This window comes from Liolophura sinensis, chromosome 3 (genome assembly GCF_032854445.1).
Source record: "Liolophura sinensis isolate JHLJ2023 chromosome 3, CUHK_Ljap_v2, whole genome shotgun sequence".
Taxonomy (NCBI): Eukaryota; Metazoa; Mollusca; class Polyplacophora; order Chitonida; family Chitonidae; genus Liolophura; species Liolophura sinensis.
The window spans coordinates 13,843,491-13,867,047 of record NC_088297.1 but is presented as its reverse complement, the minus strand read 5'-3'; the positions used below and the strand labels follow the sequence as shown (position 1 = coordinate 13,867,047).

The following is a 23,557-nucleotide window of genomic DNA, read 5'->3' as shown; positions in this document are numbered from 1 at the left end:
TAAATGTCAAAAAGTTAAATAAGAAGAACGATCATTTTGCTCGCTGACTTACTGATTTTTAAATGAAACGCACACTGAAATTGGTTTTGGGCACATCCTTGGCCAAACAAAATTTTGTCAAACCCAACGTCATCGCAATCTTGGGCTGGTGAAACTTTCATTGTACTGAATCCGCGTCATACAGGCACTCTGATTTCTTTTACTCATAAACCTGACTACCATCGCAGGAGTGAGAATTTTTGAGTATAGCGTTAAACATAAGTATAGTAAATAAACTAGACCAGAGTGTTACGTTGTTGTTGTTGTTGCGCGGTATGTTACAATGCTCGCCTATGGCCCATAAATAGCAGTGTCTCGTTTAACTTGCTGAACGAGCTTGAAGTCCGGTGCTTTCACTCACTCACAGCGCCAGTTTTGCACGCTGATTTAAGTCTTTCTTTTCTTATTTCAAGCTGTCTAATAGAAGCAGATTTACCACCTTTGCATGGATTAACTAATTAGCCCCATGTGGTTTACCCTAACAGTTACATCGCTCACCAACAATCTCAATGTCAACGAATTCCAAACGTCAAAACCCACGTGGATACAGTTTAACAGCAAGGAAGCCTCGGCCTGCTGTTCTCGTCGATGGAACCCCTGCTTTTAGCTCGGGCGGATGACTGCATCCTTCGGGATGCTTAAAAATTCTGAACTGATTACGTGTTTCTTAAGTAAAAAAAGAAAAAAAGACAGCATAAAACCCCCCACAAAAAAACAAAACAAACATAAACAAACAAAAACAATAGCAACAATTTTTTGATTGTTGTACATATACTGCAATTTAGACATTTAGACTTTCAGCACATTCTTCAGATAAGTAAATAAATATTTTTGCATACATTTGTTGATTTCAGTTTGCTACGCGTTTACATTTTGTAGACGACGGTCAAATATCGTACAGATTCTTAGAAATCATATCTGTCAATATGATTTGTATGTTCAAGTACTCACACCTAAGCAGAGGTTTTTTAGCAGTGTGGGTTGTGGAAGAAAAATGCACTCAAGTCCATGTTTCGGTTCTATACAGCATTCATACTTTTACATGTCTGTCATAATATCCGTGCAAAATGGCGGCGACTTCGAAAGAAACGAAGGAATGCAAGATGTCAAAGTCTTTCAAGAAGCGATTAGATGTAATGATTTTCTCTACATTTGAAGATTAACCTTTGATTACAGTATCTGGCGGAGTTTTTTGAGATTTCCATCGATGAGGTTAAATCTCGTGGTTCAGATTTGACAATGTTGTTGTAACTTGTTTGAGTAGCATTTAGAAGTTGGAATGAAAGTACACTCAACAAGGCATTCTTATGGATATATTCACTGAACAAGGCATTCTTATAGATATACTACTTCTTGGTTTATTAACACAACGTTTCCATGTAGCATCGTTATCAAGTGAATGGCACCAAAAACATAAATGGGTTTAAATATAAATTCTAACAAGTTGAGAAATAAGTGTCAACAATAGAACAGAAGATATATACATGTATGGTCTGTGCCGCTTATGAGAGCCAAATCCCTTAATCTCATAAGCAGTCCAGGAGTGTGCGCTGTCGAAGCCTTCATGGCTATGATAAAATCTATTCTAAAGTTAGTAGGACCATACGGTGTTGGTGTGGTCGGTGTGGAAAGCAGGTTGGTGTCTTCTATTTATGCAAGACTTATTTGATTACAAAGAAATCGGCCCAGACCTTAATTAACCCTGTTATCACCAAGATGCCAACAATGCTTGGACAGTAAAATCAGTTGTAGTCTTTTGGGGCTAACTCTATCTGGAAAACATAGAACTAGCATACTGACATACAGCCAATTGAATGAGAGCATGGATGGCATAATTAGTATTTCCTTGATCAGATTGCCTTGCATTTGGAAATGTTTTCATGGGGTTTGAGTTTTACAAAAAGTTGTTTGACACAAATACAGCTTTAAAAGAACTAACCAGGCCAAAGAAAAAAAATGGAAATTGACAAAGTATAATGAATTAAGCTGACATGAAAAAGTTTTGAAAATATTTGTTAGTGTGGCAGCTCTAGGCAGAGTAATGGGATTAAACAAAAACAATAGGGATTATTAAACAGTCAAATTTATATTGTTGTTTGATCGTATGTTAGACCGCCATCGTATAAGTGAAATATTCTTGAGTACAGCATAAAACACTAATCATATAAAGAAATCGTGTGTTAGAGGATATGACGCCAGCCACGTTTAAACTCTTGGCGCCTGAAAGGCTTGCTCTACGTTGTCCAGGTCAGGTGCTTTTGACATCCCATGATGGTTTAACATCCAAGTGTGCACTAGCTGGTACCTGATGGTACAGTCTCCTATCCCTGGGAGAAATGCATTGGAGAAAGTATTCACTGTTTGACTGGTATAATCTTTCCAGGGTGAAAGCATCTTTGAATAAGGTGCTGCAGGCCTCATGAAAGTCCAGATCTGTTAGTTCCCTTTCACCCAGGCTGTCTGCCACAGTGACTACACATTACCTTGGTGATTTTATTGGGACAAATTTTGACAAATCGCTCTATTAGTAAGGTTATTTTTATGTCACAGCTCGCTGAAGTAAACACAGAATTTGATCCCATGACGATAGAGTTTGAGTTCATGTGATTTTGAAATGTTCAAGTTCTGCGGAAAAAAATTTCCAACATTAACTTTTGGTGAAAGGGGACTCAGGGAGCTGATGTATTGGTATTTGCTTGAGGCCAGTAACACCTTATTCAAAGATGCAACATATGGTTCTTACCAGTTACCAGTTCAGGCCTTATTGACTGGAGGAAGTGATTAGAGATGTGTCAGAGAGTTGCAAGAGAGAGTCATGTATAGGCATCACCAAAGGTACATCCAACTGTTGAATCGTCTTGGACCGTCAATGCCACTTGATCACGGCAGCTTTAGTACAGACATTACTGGTGTGCCGATTGTTTAAACATTGCTAATGTGATGTCGGTGTACTGAAGAAACTGCTCTTCACAGTGAACATCTGAGAAGCAGGTCAAGGAAAAACAAAGGACAACAACATAAACCTCACCATTCAGTCCCCAATTTAGAAAACTGATTGTCTCCCTTTAATGGCTGATGGAGACTCCCTGGAGACATTAGATTTGGACTAGATTCTCACATTGCTCTAAAGCAAATCTACAGGAATGAATTTAGATTGTGGTAAAGAATTTAAGAAAATTAAGCCCTGACTCTGTGTTGGGAGTTTATCTGCAGTCATGTGCAGTAACAGTTTTCTATTGCAGATGTTGGAGTGCCCGTACACATCTGATGTTGATGAGTCCTGGATTTCACAGCTTCTCCTTAAGCCTGGGGAGTCGAGGATAAGAATTCTTCATTGGCTGTTTTCAAGGTACGTCTGGTCAAATAAATCTGACTGGTTAAGGTTGATAAGGTGGCGGCCCTTACAATTTTCTCAAGGCACACGATTTTGCTTACTGAAAAATGTGATTTTTTGGTATTATAAAGGTAATGTCACAAAAAGGTACTTTTGAAAAATTTTATGTCGGATTTATTATCAATACATATATGTAATACACAAGGTGTAATTAAATGTCTTTTCTTTTAAAATGCATACAGGATTACATGAATGTGGCATTTGAAAAAAGAATTTTCTTTTAATTCACATTTATCATGTTTGAAAATGACTCATTATCTCGCCCAGAGTATTTATTTTTAAATCATTTTATTTCCAATTCTTTTTTACTGTGACCTATATACATGTATTAATATATGTTGGCTAAATATTTCAGAATTTGTTTCAGTGTGAGTACACATAAGGCATATTTGACCTTTGAACTTCTTGCTTGTCCAGATTGTGATCTGAACAATATGGATGTAATATCAGAGATCTTTCTCAACAAGAAAATTGCAGTGAATTGTGCTATGATAAAATTTTACCTGTGAATGTTCAGCCAACAAAAGTGGGTTGGAATCGAAAATTTAAAGTGAGCTTAGTTGGTGAGCGCGCTAGCGCAGCGTAATGGCCCAGGAGCCTCTCACCAATGCTTTTGCTGTGAGTTCAAGTGGTGGCTTCCTCTCCAGCCATATGTGGGAAGGTCTGCCTGCAACCTGCAGATGGGTCGTGGGTTTCCCCCAGGCTCTGCCCTTTTTCCTCCCACCATAATGCTGGCCGCTGTCGTATAAGTGAAATATTCTTGAGTATGGCGTAAAACACCAATCAAATAAATAAATAAAGTGAGCATTTTAATTGAATATCCTTGTAGCTATAAGAAAATATGGTGTATACTTGAGTTAAATGGTCACCCATGTATTTATTTGGTATCCAAATTAGGTTTTTCGTCATATGGACACACAAGACTTCTTTCTGTTCAGTCCAGGCCGTAAGGAAGCCTTTAGAATCCTGCCTCCATTGCTCATAATGATAAGTTTAAGAGAGACCTCTTTTCTTCAATCAGTGGTGATATATATGCATTATGTCTGTCACTGTCGTTGCATGTGGGAAAGTTTAGCATTAACTAGCCAGTGGTGGTTGGTGTACTATGGGCCCCTCAGTTTTCTCCAGCCCAAGAACTGACCTCTGCCCATGCTGTATATATGAAATATTCTTCACACATGCTTGAGGACAGAGTTAAAAATCAAATATATATGTGGGAAGGTCTGTCAGCAACCTGCAGATGGTCATGGGTTTCACCCACACTCTGCCTCTCATTATAATGCTTATCGCCATTGTATAAGCGAAATATTCTTGAGTACGTCGTAAAACATCAATGAAATAAATAAATAAATTAATATCAAATATACTCTATCTGCTACTTAATGATACTTTCATTTTTTATGGTTTTTTTCCATGCAAAAGTGGTGATATGATATTACAGAGTATGTGTACATGTAGTACCATTTAAACCAAGGTGCTTTCTCCTCTTCAATAAACTGCCCACCAGGCGATTACTCTGTTAAATTTCAGCCTTTTCAACCACATTTGCAACCAATATTTTGAAACATTCTGAGAGAACTATGAGGTGTAGAGAAATAATTAGCGCAGTGTTTTGAAGCTTAAATGATACAGATAAATCATTTTTAGCATCATTTTCGTAATGATTGTATGCAGAATTCCACAGAAAAAAGTGCTTTAGTGCTTAAAAATTCACCGTCAGTGAGTTAATGATAAATGGATTGGTTACTGTTCTTATTTCAGGTTTAGCAATAAGGCACTTATTATTTGTGAAGTACTGAATTGATTTTTAATAGTATTTGTTCTCATTTTAGGTTTGACCAGGCAGTGAGTGATGTACTTGATGCTCAGTACTCATCAGTTACCACACATGTGGATTCCAGGCTACAGAGTAAGGAATGAAATGGTGGCCTATAAATTTATGTATTTATTTATTTATTTCATCGGTGTTTTACCCCGTACTCAAGAATATTTCACTTATACGACGGCGGCCAGCATTACTGTTGGAGAAAACCGGGAAAACTCTTTAGTATGGCATTAAGCAATGGTTGAATAAATAAAAATACTTTTTTTGTGATTAAAATAAGTGAATATCCTATTTCCTCTAATTTTTTGAGACACCTAGTTTGCTCATTTTAGCCAGTATACATGTAATGGTAGCAGGAATATTTAGTTTTTTTTTTATCAAATGGTTAGTCCGTCAAATGATCAGCATGCTCATATCTTTACTTTTTGAAAAAGCTGGGAAAGAAAGGTAATATTTTGCCTTTAGCACTTGTGATATCTGTCCCCAAAAATAGAAGCATTGGGGCACTCATTGGCTTTGTTTACATTGGTGTTGGGAAATATTTGAATGTTTGTTCTGCTTACTTGCCTTCGATAAGGTGCCTCGGTGAACCAGCACTAAATAAAAGAGGGGTGGAAATCCACCCTTCAACAAGGAGGAACATTACATGTATTCATTCTAAGGATTTCTTTATCATCATATGACTGAAAAATTGTTGAGTACGACATTAAACCCCAAGCACTCACTCACTCCATTGTAATCGCTGTGGGTTCGAATCCAGCTCTTTGTGATTAGGGTCTCGTGGGCTTAGTTCGGCATAAAGAACATTAATCAAATAAGTAAATAAATATATAAATAAATAAAATAATATCATGTTCCTAAAGTGTGAGTTTTTCTGTTGTTTACCAGGGTTGTTACAAGTAGCCTCTGCTCTTGGATTGTGTTCCTATGATGACATTGACTTGGTCAGGGTAAGATTTCAATTTCTAATCTGCTGTGTTGGTGAAATGCTTTTGAATACGGCATTAAGCACAATCAAAATACAAAGTAAATCAAACAGCTAACTAAGTAAAACTTGATACTGGATATTCTTCATGTTGTGCCCTAGGTTGTTGCCGAGATCAGAGCTTACAGGATGAAAGGATGAATCAAGTACCTTTGATTAATATCAGTAATAAAGCACTCACAGATTGTTGTATGTACAGATAATATTTTTGACAGCTTTTGAGCTGGTTTCTCAGGCTTAACATAAAAAGTGATGAGAGAGAGGTGCCATGCATGCCAGGTCAGAGTCCTGCACGCCAGCTTGGAGCCATGCATGCCAGCTCAGAGCCATGCTCGCCAGCTCGGAGTCCTGCACGCCATCTCGGAGTCCTACACGCCAGCTCAGAGCCATGCACGCCAGCTCAGAGCCATGCACGCCAGCTTGGAGTCATGCGCGCCAGCTCGAAGCCATGCATGCCAGCTCGGAGTCATGCACGCCAGCTCTTAGCCAAGCACGCCAGCTCGGAGTCATGCACACCATCTCGGCACCCTGACTCATGATTATCTCACCCATGCGTTCTCTGCGAGTTGTAGTTCAGCTCAAACAGGCCACTTCTCTGGCTGTGGGAAGGTCTGCCAGCAACCAGCTTATGGTCGATTTACTCCCACCAAAATGCATGCCGCCACTGGATAAGTGAAATATTCTTGAGTATGGCATGGAACACCCATCAAGTAAATAAAAAAATAAATGAAAAGTGATAAGGTAACAAGGTTCCTGTTTTTGAGGGGTTTTTTTGCACACATCTGTGAATTTAACTACATTCATGTACAGAATTGCTTGAACTCCGTTTAATTCCCATCACTTTAAAATTTTACAGGGTAATCCCCCTTTTTGTCATGTATTGGTGTTTTATGTCAATACCTAAAGAACTGGTACATTTAAAATGTTGAAATTGGACGATTGTGTGTATATCGTAAGCATCAAGTCTGAAGTCATTGTTTGATACTGTAATTCTTCATCACCTGTCGTACATTGGAAGGCCTGCCAGCAACCTGCGGATTGGTTGTGAGTTCCACAGCCCGGTTTCCTCCCACCGTAATGCTAGCTACTGTTGATGAAGAAAGGTGTTCACTATTAAGCCATGGCTATCATATATAAAGGCTCTGGAAGTCTTTGTCTCACACACATGGCTGTGTTTGTTTTTCTCTCTGCATAGGGAGTGACCACAGGACCAAAACAGTGGTTGTTTTTGGACCAGTTGCTGGACATTGTGAGCATTGCTGACTCAGCCGAAGATCCGCAGACAAAGTCCTTCAGTGTGCCAGGAGTTGTTAGGTAAGTGATTAAACCTGATATCAATATCACTACCAAAGCGTTGAAAAGTGAATTTCATGAATTTATAATACGAGTCACACTGACTAAGTGTGGAGGATATTGCTTTGATCAGTGGCATAGTAAGGCATTTGTTTGAATTTAAAATACATTTTTTTTATCTTTCGGAAATATTGTCGATTGTTATTTGGTATCTTTTTGCATCAAGCACTCCTTGGCAGTAAATGGTAAGCTAGTGATGTTTGAAGTTCTATAAGCTGAACAAAGAATTGTCCTGTCTTCAGCCAGATGTGAATAGATCAGCCTACTTTCGAGAAAATTTTAGAAATCATAATACCCCTGTGAAAATGTAATTTGAAATTTTATCTTGATGGCTCTGAAGCAAACCTGCTGAAATATGTTTATAAACCTCTCCCCCTGGGAGCAACCCGGTGGGGTAATTGAGGCTGTTAATTTTAGTAACATATACATGTACATAAGGTCCACACTGCCAGCTTGGGCAGAGGTCTTCAAAAGCAGTCGCGTACAGTTTTTTAGATAAATTTTTAGCAGGAGGCAGTAAACATCAACATTTAACAGAGGCTTGTCTATTTACAGAAGGTAGTGTTTCTCAGTGAGTTACTCCACCTAGTCAGGAAATGTTGTGAACCAACTGCCTTTGCTTCACAGCAAGTTCAATGTTTGTCAGTTTTAAGATATTTATTATTTGAATTTGGTTTTCATCTTTAACTGAACGGAAAGCTAAAGAAAATAGAGAATCAGAGTGTGAAGTAAACATCAAAGAAAACTTGATGAAATTTCATCCCTTACAGATTCAAGCACCCTTATTTGGCTGTTACCATGTTTACAGTGACAGCTAGAGCCCAGGGGAGCAGTTCGCTCAGGACTGTACAGAGTGCTTAGTTAGGGTGCACATGTCTGATTATGTGATGTCTCTTACAGTGACAGTTGGAGCCTGGAGGAGCAGTTCACACAGGACTCTGTGTATCTGGAGAGACTGGTCACTCAGGAGAGGATGACCACGCTGTTCCACCCTGCCATCACACTCCTGCCACCGGACCTTGCTCACAAGCTAGAGCGATCCTGGGTGGAAAGAGGGTTCACCAAAGACAAGTAAGGAACATTTCAAAAATTCATTTTAAAACCTCAGCTGGTTAAATCTCTGGCTTGCGGTGATTTTCAGGCCTGTGACCAGTAATGGTTGCATGTTTGAATACCGGCCTGGATAGCACAGTTTGTAGAGCGTCCGCTTCGGGACCGGTAGATCCAGGATCAATCCTTGATCGAGTCACACCTGAGACTTTAAAAGAGGAAGTTGTAACTTCCTCGCTTGGCCTTCAGCATGAAGGGGATAGTGCAATGACTGGTTGACCCATATCAGTATAATGGCTCGGGCGTCGCGGCTTACTTGCCTTCGGTAAGTCGTCTCAGTGAAGCAGCACTAAATAAAAGAGCGGTGGAAATCCGTCCTGCGACAAGGAGGCACATTACACCTACATGCACCCTTATGATTCCTTCGTCGTCATATGACTGAAAAATTGTTGAGTACGACGTTAAACCCCAAGCACTCACTCACTCACTCGCATGTTTGAATCCGGCTGTCTGTATTTTGACTGCTGCTTCATAGGTCAAATAGGCAGTTTGTGTATGTGGGGACTCCTGGCCGGGGGAGCTTAGCACACCAGCACAGAGCAATTACCCAGGAGCCTCTCACCAATGCGGTCGCTGTTAGTTCAAGTCCAGCTCATGCTGGCTTCCTCTCTGGCCATAGGTGGGAAGGTCTGTCAGCAACCTTCAGATGGTTGTGGGTTTCCCCCAGGCTGTGCCTGGTTTCCTCCCACCATAATGCTGTCCGCCATCATATAAGTGAAATATTCTTGAGTTGGGCATAAAACACCAGTCAAATAGAGTAAATAAATAAATTTGTGTATGTATTTGATCAATAAGCAACTTTTAAATTTCATTCAAAGATGTTACCATTGAAAAAAATATATTTATGAAGAAAAAGAAGATACTATACACATTTTACAGTTGTGGTATTCAGATATGTGTGAGGTCTTGCGAGCTCTGATGGTTAAATAACTGGCTTATGAGGAAGCTCCTTGACCCATGAAGTTGCGTGTTTGAACCCAGGTTCCTCTGTTTTAACAGCAAAAGGTTTGCCAGGTACCTGATGAAGGTCAGTGATGAGAGGTATTGCATATCAACATGATCAATTGCGAGGAAACATGAGGTGTGGGTTCAGACCGCCGGCTTTGGACGCTGCTTATGGGGCCTGGGTGAACATTAGCAGTCGATGATGCTCGTTTGACTAATTGCACAGTTTAATGTTTATTAGACCAGTTTTTATCTGTCAGTATTATTTGTAAACCTGTTTGTCAAATGTGCACAATTATTTCACTTCCAGTAAGGTGAGAGGAAATCATGCAGAACTCGGTGGTTGGGGGTGGGGGGGTGGGGATGGGCTCGGGGAACCCATGATCCTCTGCAGGTTGCTGGCATAACTTCCCGCATATGAACAGAGAGGGAGCCAGCATGAGTTGGACTTGACCTCATAGCAACCACATTGGTGAGAGGCTCCTGGCTCAATCTTCTGCACTAGCACGCTAACTGCCTGGAGGCCCCTCATCAATAACTTGCCAGAGGTTGGTGTTTTACGCCAGGCAATCCTGTTTCCTCCACTCATGAGACTGACCAACATTGTGTAATTTACATGTAAGTGAAAAAATTCTTGAGTATGGCATTAAACCAAAAATCAATCTTAAGTACAGAAAATCTGGTACCGGTATTGAACTTTGACTTTGTGTGCATCTCCAGACCTCCTCTACCAGATGTCAAGCAGTTGTCTGAGAGTTACTCCGATCTGATGGGTCAGCTAACAAGACAGAGAGAAATTCTACAAGAACTGCTGGAAGAGGTGATATCTTTTCTTCTGAATTGCACTCATGAAGTGCTTAGCCTTTTACCCAATTTCTTCTAAAATTTGGGACATCTAGTCTGCTCATTTTAGCCAGTATATGTGTAATTCTAGCAGGAATATAGAGTTTCTTTTTTTTTTTCTCCCGTGGTTAGACCATCTGATGAACAACGTACTCATATCTTTACTTTTCCCTAAAGGCTGGTAAAGAAATGTAATGTTCTACAGTCTGCTTTAGAAGAATTAGGGTATTTCAAAAATTTAGCGCTTGTTAAAAGTGAAGTTTTTAACTTAAAAAATTTGCCATTTTTAGTGGCAAATAAATGTAATAAAATATTACTTTTGATGGTGATGCTGGTATTTTTCCAGTAGCACATCACCCTTCTTTCTAAATGAACCTCAGAAACACATACCTAAAAAAAAAAAGGAACAAGATTAACAATCATGGACAAAATTTTAGGTCATTTACATTTAGTGTCAGTTTAATAATGCAACGATCAATGGAGACCCCTAAATGACCATGAATTTTGTCCATGACCATTTTGTCCATTTTTCCTGATTCAGGGTGTTCTATTGATTTTAGAAAGTTGTTTTGAGGTTTGCTTGGAACATGGGATGTTATTTCTACTGGAAAATTCTAAACTTCAGCACCAAAATTAATATTTTGTGACATTTGTTGGCCTCTAAAAGTGCACGTTTATCAGAGAAATTTTAGGTCACTTAGGGTATAGCTGAAAGTGCAATCTATTTACTCAATGAATAATATGCGGCCAGGGGCTTGGTGACATCCGGCTTCAAATCACTGTCCATCAAAGTGGTAGGATTTTCTCTCGTCTCTTTCCCCAGCCTCACTTACATAACTTAAATGTCAGCCCAAAGGTTCCTCATATATGCTATGGATATGTGAAATGCTTGGTTTTTATTTCTTGATGTGGAATTTGAGATACAGCCCAACATATAAAAGTACAAAAATGTTCTCGACTTTCTTCTTCGACGGTAAAAATTGCTTTAAACCTAGAGTTTTCCTAAACGCCAAGCAGTCAGTCTGGAAATTAAGTAGTCTGCTGTGATGATGTCAGCAGTGATAGCCCTGAAAACAACTTTGTTGGGGGGGGAGAAGCCTGAATTGCTAAGCTGGTCCAGCTTTGCTTTTATATTTATCAATTATGCCATTTCTAATCATCCCTGACTACTGACGAAAAATTTGCATAAAGTTAAAGGGTTATTAAAAATATAAAATATGCCTCAAAATGAAAATTTAAAAAAAAATTTCATTTTTTTTAGCACGTCTTCCGTCTTCCATGTCTTCATTTTCCGTAAAACTATGCCCTTCCTATTACCTTTTCATGTATCTTTTAAGAGTTCACCAAAACCCAAACACGTTTCTTCAACAGCTTTCAGAGATGACCTGGAATGACCCGTCTCTAGTAACATGTATGTTTGATGTGATTCAGTTGCCTCAGAAAGAGGACCAGAACTCTGACCTGAACCATGTCAGCACTACCTTGGGGTTGATGCTGAAGGAGCTGGGACAGTTCATCACAGGCTTCACATACAGCTTCGAGAATGAGATCCGTCCCTGGTGTAACAAACCCCAGCCTCACCTGACACCCCTGGGGCCGGCTGTGAAGAGGGTTCACAGCCTCCTGTCAGGTCTGAAAGAGGTCAGTTTGAACACTTCAATGAACCTTGTACATGAATCTTTTCTGTGTCAGACTAATGAGAGGTGGTTTAGGGGGCCTCCGTGGCTGAGGAGGTTAGAACGCCATCACGGCCCAACGACCCAGGAGCCACCCACCAATGTTGTCGTCGTGAATTCATGTCCAGCTCATGCTGGCTTCCTCTCCAACCGTACATGGGAATGTCTGCCAGCAACCTGCGGATGGTCATGGGTTTCCTCCCCCCATAATGCTGGCTGCTATTATATGTGTGAAATATTCTTGAGTACGGCATAAAACACCAATCAAATAAATTAAGGGATGTTTGCCAGGTATGGAGCTAGCGGCTAGGGGTGGTGGTTTACTCTGGGCACTCTGGTTCCTCCACCCATAAACCGGGCTGCTGTCACTCAATCCAGGTGTTGGGTATGGGGAGAAAACAGCAATCAGTTGATAATCCTGCAAGTTTATGCCTTTGGATTTCATCTAAGTCTTTGAAGTTGCCCAGAATTACTGTGTGTTTTGTCCTGAAAAAATTTGTTTAGGTAGATAGCAAATAAGCTAATCTGACCTAGATCAAATACAGAGTGGCCTCCTGTACTTTGTGGATTTGATTCCACAAAGCAATTTCTGACATAAGTCAAAATTTGAAATGCGATCTTAAAGCTTATTTTTCAACTTCAGAAATCAAAGTATGGTCCACCTCATCAATATTATCTAAAGACAAATGTGTTCAAATTTCAACTTCCATTACCAAAAACTAAGCATTGTGAAAATGTTGTAAGTTTTTACTAAAGTCAGAAATGGCTTTGTGGAATTAGCCTCTGAAGTTTAGTGTAGGAAGTAAGGATAGGGTCGGTTGTTTGAAGCCATGTTATCTTAATGGCATGCTAATCACTAACAGCCTTTTATCCTTCTCTTGGCTTGTTTATAATTGGTGAAATGTTAAACTCTTTTCTCCCAGGTTATATAACCTTCACAATGCATAATGAGAACTGTTTTGTTGTGACATGTATCTATTATGTTGATATGAATTAACATCACGTTGTAACGTGTAAATGTGTGTCGATAGGGACATTCTAAAATCAAGGGACATAACTCACTGTTTCATACCCACACAGGATTGTGTAGCCTAATCAACCAGTCAGTCAGTAACAACGTGCTTTAAATTGGTCACTTAACAGAAAAAGGAGTGTGCCAAGGCGTGTGTTTAGCTCACCTGTACAAAGTAAGGCAAGGTATTGTAAGAGGGGTGGGAGGGGAGGAGTGTCAGTGTCGGAATCTGGCTCCTATATTATGGGCTCTCATACATAGATAGAAGGGTAAGCTTCTTTTTTTTTTTTGCCTAGTCTAAAGCATGGTGTGTAAATGTAAGTACTTGGATGGAAGGTTAAGCTTTTTTTTTCATCTCCTGTATACTTTAAACCATAATTTCCCTTCCCTGCTGTTAAAAAAATTAGCTGGCCCGTTGGGTGTTCTTAGCACAACCCCTGTCACCCTGGCGAAGATTTCCCTTCATTATTACTACTACCTGTAGTACATGATTCAGTATTGGATATTTTTTTCGCTGGAATTAATTTTCGCAGGAAATTCTTGGCCACGAAATCCGCAAAAATTATTTCCGCACGAAAGTTTAGTACTTCACAGTATTTATTTGATTGGTGTTTTATGCCGTTCTCAAGACTATTTCACTTATTTGACAGCGGCCAGCATTATGGTGGGAGGAAACCATGCAGAGCCCGGGGGAAACCCAGGACCATCCGCAGGTTGCTGGTGAGGAAGCCAGCATGAGCTGGATTCGAACTCAGTGACCGCATTGTAAAGGGCCTTGAAGGCAAACAATGTAAAAAATCTGAATGAATCTACCCTCACCATAAAAGTAAGTTTCTATTCATTAATTCAATGACAAAAAAATATTACTTGAAACATATGCGATGCAACCTACCTAGCAATTATCCATATAACATGCAGGTTTGGTCCTTCGGGAAAGCCATATGGCACAGAGAATTAGAAATTCAATGCAGCCTTAGAATGGGAACATGTGACCAAAACTCGCTTAACCAGTTCACATTGGACCAAACCATGAGAACTAATAGGGTATGTATGGGGGATTCAAGTGTAATACTCAAGATATGGAAGTTTCCACTATATTTATAATATGCATACAGGCAACATCAATGTAAAGACTGCCACTGCCTTTTGAGAAGTTTGTGCACCAGCTTGCAGCAAATCACAAACCGCATTTGACTGTCCGTGTACTGTTGTGACTTTTGTAACAGCATGATTGGCTGAGCAAATGCTTAGCTGGCACCAATGGTTGTGGATGATTTAAACAGTCTGTTGTAGTCTTTGGGAAGGCACACTTACATCAGCCTTTGTCCTGGGACCCTAGTGCTACATGACAATCTCTGCCAATAGCCTTTTTTTTTTCTCCCGTATGTGTACTCTGTATGTGGCTCTATTCACAAAAATTGTAGCCCTATATGTTACAGAAAGCTTTTGGTAGATGAGAAAATTTCCAAACCCATAAACCTGGTAAAAGTTGTCCGACATCTGCTAAACAATGGGCTTGTAAGCCGTTCATTGCCCCTTTAATGTACACTGTAGGTTGAACAGTGTGTAAGAATTGTATCCCTACATGGGGACTTCTTAGAGGAGAAAACAAAATGAAGTTTATATATTTGGTAAATTAGGGCAACTGTCAGCAGTGCTAAAATCAAGAAATTAGCCTTTTTTCGTACTTTATTTGGAAAAGTAAAGACATGTATGATTCTTTGGATGGACCTACTGTGTCAAAAAAGAGAAACTGTGCAACTTTGTTAAAGGTACTTGTTGAAAAGAGCAGACCAGAAAATTAGAAGAAATAGGGTGGGTCTTTGGTAGATGTTCACACAACCATGACTAAACATACAGGGGATTGTCACTCCAGACACACCGGTTTGCGTAAAAGTCACTGCTGTCAAACCGCTGAAAAAGAATTAAGTACGGAATTAAAGAGCAGTCAGATTAAAATATGCTTTCATCTCTATTCTGATTGCTATATCAGACGATCAGGGATCAGGGATTATGTGAGTGCCTTGTTTTGTTCGCCGAGACACCTACCTCATCCTTGAATTTTTTATGGTGAAATTTGGCAGAGTTTACATGAGAGTTTAACACACCCTTTTATTGTGAAACTGTCATGAACAGTGGCTAACCTCATGGACCTGGAGCTCTTCCATGCTGGCCCTGTAATATTGTTAATACATGAATATAGAGAAATTTCTAAAGATATTTGTAAAAATTGTATGCAAAGGACATTTCATGTGATTTGTGTGTATAAAGTAGAAGTATAGCTTTATGTCATACCCAGAGCGAAGGCGTGGGCGTCAATGCCAAACAAAATGTGAAACGAATGTTTGGCTTGGTATCTTAAAGGAAAAAACCTCTAAAAATCAAAGTAGGCATCACTTGGTAGACCCCTTAAGACTATGCATAAATATACTTTCATTTATTTTTTTAGATTTTTGTGAAAAGAGTGCTCAAATATTTGACTTCTAAGGTGGGTTTTATTAACAATGCTATCAGAGGTTAGGAACTCTGATGTCACGGGAAGTTTATCCAACTCTTATCACGACAGTGAATGTTGGAATAACTGTATTTACCCATGAATTAAAGATTCTTGAAATAATATTCCCAAAAATTCCTTAATTTTGGTGAATTATCGGGAAAAAATTGTGACGTGTCGTCAGGGTTCCTAAATACCGTCAGTATGGCTTGTGAAGACCACCATAGTTTTCAAGTATTTGAAGGCCTTTAAGCACTCTCAAAAAAATCTGACAGAACAAATGAAAGTATTTTTATGCTTAGTTTTCAGTTGCCTCTATGATGAACCTTACTTCAGATTTTAGCTTTCTTTTACTCCAAAAAGTACAGGATGTATTGAGCTCAGGTTTGGCACACAATACAAAGAGCAGCATACCATGAGGAGAATGTTCCATTATTGATTTGCTGTGTGCATACTAAATACCACAATCTACAAAATTCATGACTTAGGGTAGTGTGTATTAGAATTAGTGTTAAACAAAATGTTAGGTTTTTCATGTTGATAACTGGGATGTTCCATTGCTCATTCACTGTGTACATATTAATTATTAAAAACTGTAAAAGTCTGTATTATGTGTTATAATAAGTGTTAAAGTAAATGGTAGGCGTGATATCACAGAAGTACTGCAAGGATTGAGCTGAAGTTTTAGATGCATGTAAAGCACAGTGACACCAAGTGGATGCTTCATCACTGATGCACTGTGTGTATATTATTTACTGTTAAATTACCAATATCAGTAGTCTATGTATTGAGCTGAATTTTCGCATTCATGTGTCTAATACTTGAGATCTGCTTGTACTTGTACATACATGTAGTTCTATTGTGGGCTACAACTCTGCCCAGTAGACTGGGTTGTTCTTGATGTGTGGTATATCTGCTTATACTTGTACGCAGTTCTAGGGTGAGCTACAGCTCTGCCCAGTAGGCTGGGTTGTTCTTGATGTGTGGTATATCTGCTTGTACTTGTAGTTCCAGGATGGACTACAACCCTGCCCAGTAGGCTGGGTTGTTCTTGATGTGTAGTATATCTGCTTGTACTTGTATGTAGTTCTAGGGTGGGCTACAACTCTGCCCAGTAGGTTGGGTTGTTCTTGATGTGTGGTATATCTGCTTGTACTTGTAGTTCCAGGACGGACTACAACTCTGCCCAGTAAACTGGGTTGTTCTTGATGTGTGGTATATCTGCTTGTACTTGTAGTTCCAGGAAGGACTACAACTCTGCCCAGTAGGCTGGGTTGTTCTTGATGTGTGGTATATCTGCTTGTACTTGTAGTTCCAGGACGGACTACAACTCTGCCGAGTAGGCTGGCTTGTTCTTGATGTGTGGTATATCTGCTTGTACTTGTAGTTCCAGGATGGACTACAACTCTGCCCAGTAGGCTGGGTTGTTCTTGATGTGTGGTATATCTGCTTGTACTTGTATGTAGTTCTAGGGTGGGCTACAACTCTGCCGAGTAGGCTGGGTTGTTCTTGATGTGTGGTATATCTGCTTGTACTTGTAGTTCCAGGATGGACTACAACCCTGCCCAGTAGGCTGGGTTGTTCTTGATGTGTGGTATATCTGCTTGTACTTGTAGTTCCAGGATGGACTACAACTCTGCCCAGTAGGCTGGGTTGTTCTTGATGTGTCGTATATCTGCTTGTACTTGTAGTTCCAGGATGGACTACAACCCTGCCCAGTAGGCTGGGTTGTTCTTGATGTGTGGTATATCTGCTTGTACTTGTAGTTCCAGGACGGACTACAACTCTGCCCAGTAGGCTGGGTTGTTTTTGATGTGTGGTATATCTTCTTGCACTTGTAGTTCCAGGATGGGCCACAACTCTGCCCAGTAGGCTGGGTTGTTCTTAATGTGTGGTATATCTGCTTGTACTTGTAGTTCTAGGTCAGGCTACAAATCTGCCCAGTAGGTTGGGTTGTTCTTGATGTGTGGTATATCTGCTTGTACTTGTATTTCCAGGATGGACTACAACTCTGCCCAGTAGACTGGGTTGTTCTTGATGTGTGGTATATCTGCTTGTACTTGTAGTTCCAGGATGGACAACTCTGCCCAGTAGGCTGGGTTGTTTTTTGATGTGTATTGATCTGCTTGTACTTGTAGTTCCAGGATGGACTGCGTTCTACCCAACTGTCATATGAGATCCTGAAGAAACAGCCCACAGGAGAGAGTGGCCGAGGTGAACATCTACCCTTTCAAGTGAACAGTGGTGAGTTTAGAAATGGTAATAGAATGTTTGAAGCCCGAAGGCTGTAGTCGACATTATATTCCTCTCACTGGTAATCAAAGCAGCTTGAAATGCTGGCTGCTGTCATAGAAGTGAAATAATTTGGACTACGCTCTAAAACTCCAATCAAATAAATAAATACCTAAATTGAAATGAGTTGTCCATTGTTCATTGATCAAATTTAGATGTTTCGCCTAAAGTATTTAAGCGCAAATGTTTTAAATTAAGATGGTTGATTTGTGTGTAGGTAGAAATAGCCCGACCCTGCAGACAAGTTCTTAATTTAATCTACAGGTATAGTTCATAATAATGGACTTTCTAACTGCAATACTAACAATATTTAATAGGGAAGTTTACTAGGAAACTTATTCTAGTTTGAAGTACAAGTTTCAAGGTTCAAATTAAAAGGTCACCAATTTTCAAACCTGAGTGTGACACACACATTCTCATTGAAGATTTTGTAATTTGAAAGGAAGTGTAATTTGAAAGAATGTGCACTTTGCTATGTGTATGACTTAGCCCCAGTTTAAATTACAAGTATTTTCAACTCCATATGAGCTTTTCTGCCATATTTTGAGTCATGTGTCTGACTTCTGTTGTGTTATATACATGTACATAGGTCAAACTGCCTGTTTCCTGTTGGTTGCTTTGGCAACCAGAAATTTGATTGCAACAGCCCCAGTTCTTAACAGGAACGTGCTTTACCTCAACGTGGACGCGCAAACAAATACAAAATCATTCTTTGAAGGGTTTTAACTTCTTTGTTGTGATCACATGATTTAAACAAGGTGATTGATATGGAGGCCAGCAATTTGATCTTTACAGCCCAGTTTTTATGAATATAGGTAATTCTAATAAGCAATTGACCTATCCGAACTGTCAATCAAGAACAGGCAATTGACGAATCATAAGCAGTGTTACTGGAAATAGGTCAACAGGATGACCCACACATCGGTTACAAATGTTCAGTCTTTCTGTGACATCATGACGTCATAATTGCTTTCACCGGGACTGGAATGAAATGTGATGTGTCATGAGAAGGGGTGGTGGGAGGTCTGATGTGTTGAATTAATCCATTCTCCTCATTATGAATCTGCATATCAAGTATGAAATTTTTACCTTGGAAGTGTTTTGATTTACCCTAATTCTTATGATTTTGGCCATGCGGTCTCTGTGAGTTCAAGTCCAGCTTATGCTGGCTTCCTCTCCGGCCGTACGTGGGAAGGTCTGTTAGCAGCCTGCGGATGGTTGTGGGTTTCCCCCGGGCTCTACCTGGTTTCCAACCACTATAATGCTGGTCACTGTCGTATAAGTGAAATATTCTTGAGTACGGCATAAAACACCAATCAAATAAATAAATAAGTATAATTTTGGAACACCTGGTCTGCTCTTTAGCCAATATGTATGTAACTTTAACAGGAATGAACAGTTTTTCTTTTCTCACAAGGTTATTTCAGTGGAGAACACATCCTTAACTTTACTATTCTGAAGGGGGGGGGGGGGGGGTGGGGGGAACAGAAAGAGAATTGTAATTTTTTTTACTTTCAGCCCTGCTGATATCTATCCTAAGAATTAGACGAAGTATGGTATGTTGCTATCATGTGATTTGTAGGGTCATGTGGGAGACAGACATACCTTGTACATTGTAGTGATGACATAACCCCTTCAGAATTATATTCCAATGGGCTTCATAGTGTCAACTCTTCTCCTCCTTTGAACGGTAAACCTCAAGCACTCGCTTTCCTCCTTTGAAACAGAATTGGACAAATAATCTCAGAGGGGAGTTTCAGCTGGCCTGATTTTGTTCTTTGTTTGGTTGCTGTGCTGCATAGAAATTGGCTTATGAAAGGTAGAAGAAAAGAAAACCCAGTTCTTTATCCTATACTCTTGGAAAGTGTTCATAGGGACCCCTGTTTATGTCACACTGACAGGCAGAGTTATTTATGCAAGACTGGCAGAAAAGTATTGTCTACGTTATCGTGTCAGCTTTATCGTGTCTCCCAAGTGGACTAGAGGAAACATTAACTCATCTAGGTCAGGGTCCTCTTACACAAAGCGATTCTGGGATGTAAAACCCCAAACATTTTGCTTGCAGAGATCAGCACTGCAATGCTCAGAGAGATATATGTACTGTAATACTAGCACCACAGTCAGGACAAGTGCACAACAGTCAGCACTATAAGTACTGGTACAAAGACAAATGCTGTAATACTCATTCAGAAATTAGCACTTTGTAAATACTCCTTCAAAGGTCAGCACCATAAAAACTGGTACAAAGACAAACGCTGTAATACTTATACAGAAATTAACACTTTGTAAATACTCTCTCAAAGGTCAGCAACATACTGGTATGAGGTGAAGGCTGCAATACTCGTACAGAAATTAGCACTGTATAAATACTTCTTCGAAGGTCAGCAATATAAATACAGGTACAAGATGAAGGCTGTAACACTCATACAGAAATTAGCTCTGTACAGATACTCCTTCAAAGGTCAGCAATATAGTGGTACAAGATGAATGCTGCAATACTCGTACAGAAATTAGCTCTGTACAGATACTCCTTCAGAGGTCAGCAATATAAATACTGGTACAAGATGAAGGCTGCAATACTCATACAGAAATTAGCTCTGTACAGATACTCCTTCAAAGGTCAGCAATATAGTGGTACAAGGTGAAGGCTGCAATACTCATACAGAAATTAGCACGGTGTAGATACTCCTTCAAAGGTCAGCAATATAGTGGTACAAGGTGAAGGCTGCAATACTCATACAGAAATTAGCTCTGTACAGATACTCCTTCGAAGGTCAGCAATATAAATACAGGTACAAGAAGAAAGCTGTAACACTCATACAGAAATTACCTCTGTACAGATACTCCTTCAAAGGTCAGCAATATAGTGGTACAAGATGAACGCTGCAATACTCGTACAGAAATTAGCTCTGTACAGATACTCCTTCAAAGGTCAGCAATATAGTGGTACAAGGTGAATGCTGCAATACTCACACAGAAATTAGCACCGTGTAGATACTCCTTCAAAGGTCAGCAATATAGTGGTACAAGGTGAAGGCTGCAATACTCACACAGAAATTAGGACCGTGTAGATACTCCTTCAAAGGTCAGCAATATAGTGGTACAAGGTGAATGCTGCAATACTCGTACAGAAATTAGCACTGTATAAATACTTCTTCGAAGGTCAGCAATATAAATACTGGTACAAGATGAAGGCTGTAACACTCATACAGAAATTACCTCTGTACAGATACTCCTTCAAAGGTCAGCAATATAGTGGTACAAGATGAAGGCTGTAACACTGATGCAGAAATTAGCTCTGTACAGATACTCCTTCAAAGGTCAGCAATATAGTGGTACAAGGTGAAGGCTGCAATACTCATACAGAAATTAGCTCTGTACAAATACTCCTTCAGAGGTCAGCAATATAAATACTGGTACAAGATGAAGGCTGCAATACTCATACAGAAATTAGCACGGTGTAGATACTTGTACCAAGTTCAAGACAGTATTTACATGTATAATAACCAGATGGCACAGCTGTCGTCCATGTAAACCCAGTGTAAAGTGACGTGCCTTCCAGCAATCTGCAACCCGTGACTTTAGTGAGATTTCCACTGATCGCGATATGGGGAATTTGAGTGGGATGGGCATGAAAACATGTCATTTGAAAAGAAATAAAAGTGTTTACAAAGCACCAAGGGCCTGAGGTCCAAAGCTTGTACATATGGGTCTCATATATGAAAGGGTGCCAAAGTTTAATCCAACTTTAAATAAAGTGTACATAAAGTAAAAATAATGTATAATATAAAATACTTCATATTATTGTTTTTACGTATTGTTCTGCGTTTACTTATTGGATTGCTTTTGCTTATCGCGTTGCTTTACTTATTGCTTTGATGATGATTTTATATTTCAGGGTTGATAATGATTTTTTTATATTTTAGGGGCTGTACAAGCTGGGCATATAAATCTCTCCTTTACATCTCAGATTATTGAATGAATTATATTTCATATGAATTAAATATGTCTTCATCATTTGGGGACCTCTGTGGCCAAGTGGCTACTGTGCTAGTGCACTACAATAACCTGGGAACATGCCACCAATGCGGTCCCTTTTGAATTCAAGACAAGTTCTTGCTGACTTCCTCTCCAGTCGCACGTTGGAAGGTCGGAAATCTGCGAATGGCCGTGGGTAAAGCATGGTATAAGTGAAATATCCTTGAGTATAGCGTCAATCAAACACCAAACCAAATAAATAAATAAATCCATATTTTTTTGTTTTTCTTTCAGTGGATTCTACCATGGCAGCTGTTGCGAAATTTCAGAATTATGTGAAGATTTTGGAGGAGTCGAATTCACGAAGAGGCAGTTCGATAGACCCTTCTGTTTGACAAATGGTGAAAATCTTATGGATATATGTTTATTGTTGCTTTTTGTCATGATAATTGAAACACTTCGGTATGTTTCATTTTGAACATGATACAGATCGAATATGGAGAAAATTGTTACTCTGACATACATACAGTACAATTTGGCAGTGTTCTTGTGTACATCCCATGAAGACATTTACATTTTGATATGAAACATAAAGAAAACCCGTAAATTCACTCAGTTTATGAGAAGTCCACTTCCATTCAACCCTAAGCTTCTACAATTAAATCAAGTGTAGACTTCGAGGATGAGGATAATTGTAGACCTACCCAAAGTGATTTACAACACATTAAAGTCTCAGCTCCGTGTTTTGCGAAACGCCGATGAGAGAATTAAAACTCTTTCCCCGATTTGACATCCTTCCAGTGGTCAATATACGGTTAGATGATATTCGGCAAAACGCGATGTATAACGATAGCGAGCTCCATCAAAGCAACGCCACTCTCACAAAGTAATATCCCACGTTCACGGGGCGGTAGGCAACGATATCGTGCGTTCATTCTATTGCAGTTACCGCTCTTTGTGCGCATTCTGTAATACGTCTTCAATTCCTGATATGCCATCCTTCAAAAGGCACTACCCCTATAATATATCAGTTATTGCTACCTAGGTATCCGTGGGCGATTCCACAAAGCCATTTCTAACTTGAGTCAAAATTTGAAATGCAACATGAAAGCTTGTTTTTGGGCTTGTCTTCAAAGAATTTTGTTGCCATCGCCAATGCTGTCTTAATACAAATATGCCCAAATTCCAACTTTCTGTACCAAAACATAATCATAAGAGTTTTTCAATTTTGACCGAAGCCAGAAAGGACTTTCTGGAATCGGCCCCAGTTCTCGGGACCTTGATGGCAAGCGGGCGATTCTTATGACCTGTATGTGCTTTTGGAGATCGCTCGTTTTCGACCAGTATGACAATGTAGTACAGGACCGTATGGTGAACAACTTACTCTATATACTTCAGGTTATTCTTTGCATCTTTTAACCATTTTGTACAACGAACTACATATATTCAGTTGGTGCCTAAACATGAACATTAGTGAGCTGGTAGGCCTTGTAGCGTGGTTTAACTATATGAAGAATTAATGGATCTAATTATTTGATCGGCATTAAACGCAGTACTTAAACCCTGTCGTCGCTGCTCTGGTTTTAATCTCCATGCTGTACGTCTTCATGT

At 39.6% G+C, this 23,557-nt stretch overlaps 1 protein-coding gene across 1 annotated transcript; it reads left to right on the top strand.

The window, feature by feature from the left end:
* Window positions 1-1,106: 1,106 nt before the first annotated feature.
* Window positions 1,107-22,450, top strand: LOC135463538 (HAUS augmin-like complex subunit 7). Its single transcript, XM_064740797.1, has 9 exons — window positions 1,107-1,172; window positions 3,282-3,388; window positions 5,266-5,342; window positions 6,147-6,208; window positions 7,439-7,557; window positions 8,497-8,667; window positions 10,372-10,471; window positions 11,926-12,135; window positions 22,241-22,450. Exons 1-9 carry the CDS (start codon window positions 1,107-1,109, stop codon window positions 22,283-22,285), a joined length of 957 nt encoding a protein of 318 aa, XP_064596867.1. The 3' UTR covers window positions 22,286-22,450.
* The last annotated feature ends 1,107 nt before the right edge of the window (window positions 22,451-23,557 follow it).

Bases quoted from the DNA above. Each gene is read 5' to 3' on its own strand.
- LOC135463538 (XM_064740797.1), top strand. From the start codon at position 1,107: ATGGCGGCGACTTCGAAAGAAACGAAGGAATGCAAGATGTCAAAGTCT. The intron at 5,343-6,146 runs GTAAGGAATGAA...GTTGTTTACCAG, and splicing joins TGTGGATTCCAGGCTACAGA to GGTTGTTACAAGTAGCCTCT. The intron at 8,668-10,371 runs GTAAGGAACATT...GTGCATCTCCAG, and splicing joins AGAGGGTTCACCAAAGACAA to ACCTCCTCTACCAGATGTCA.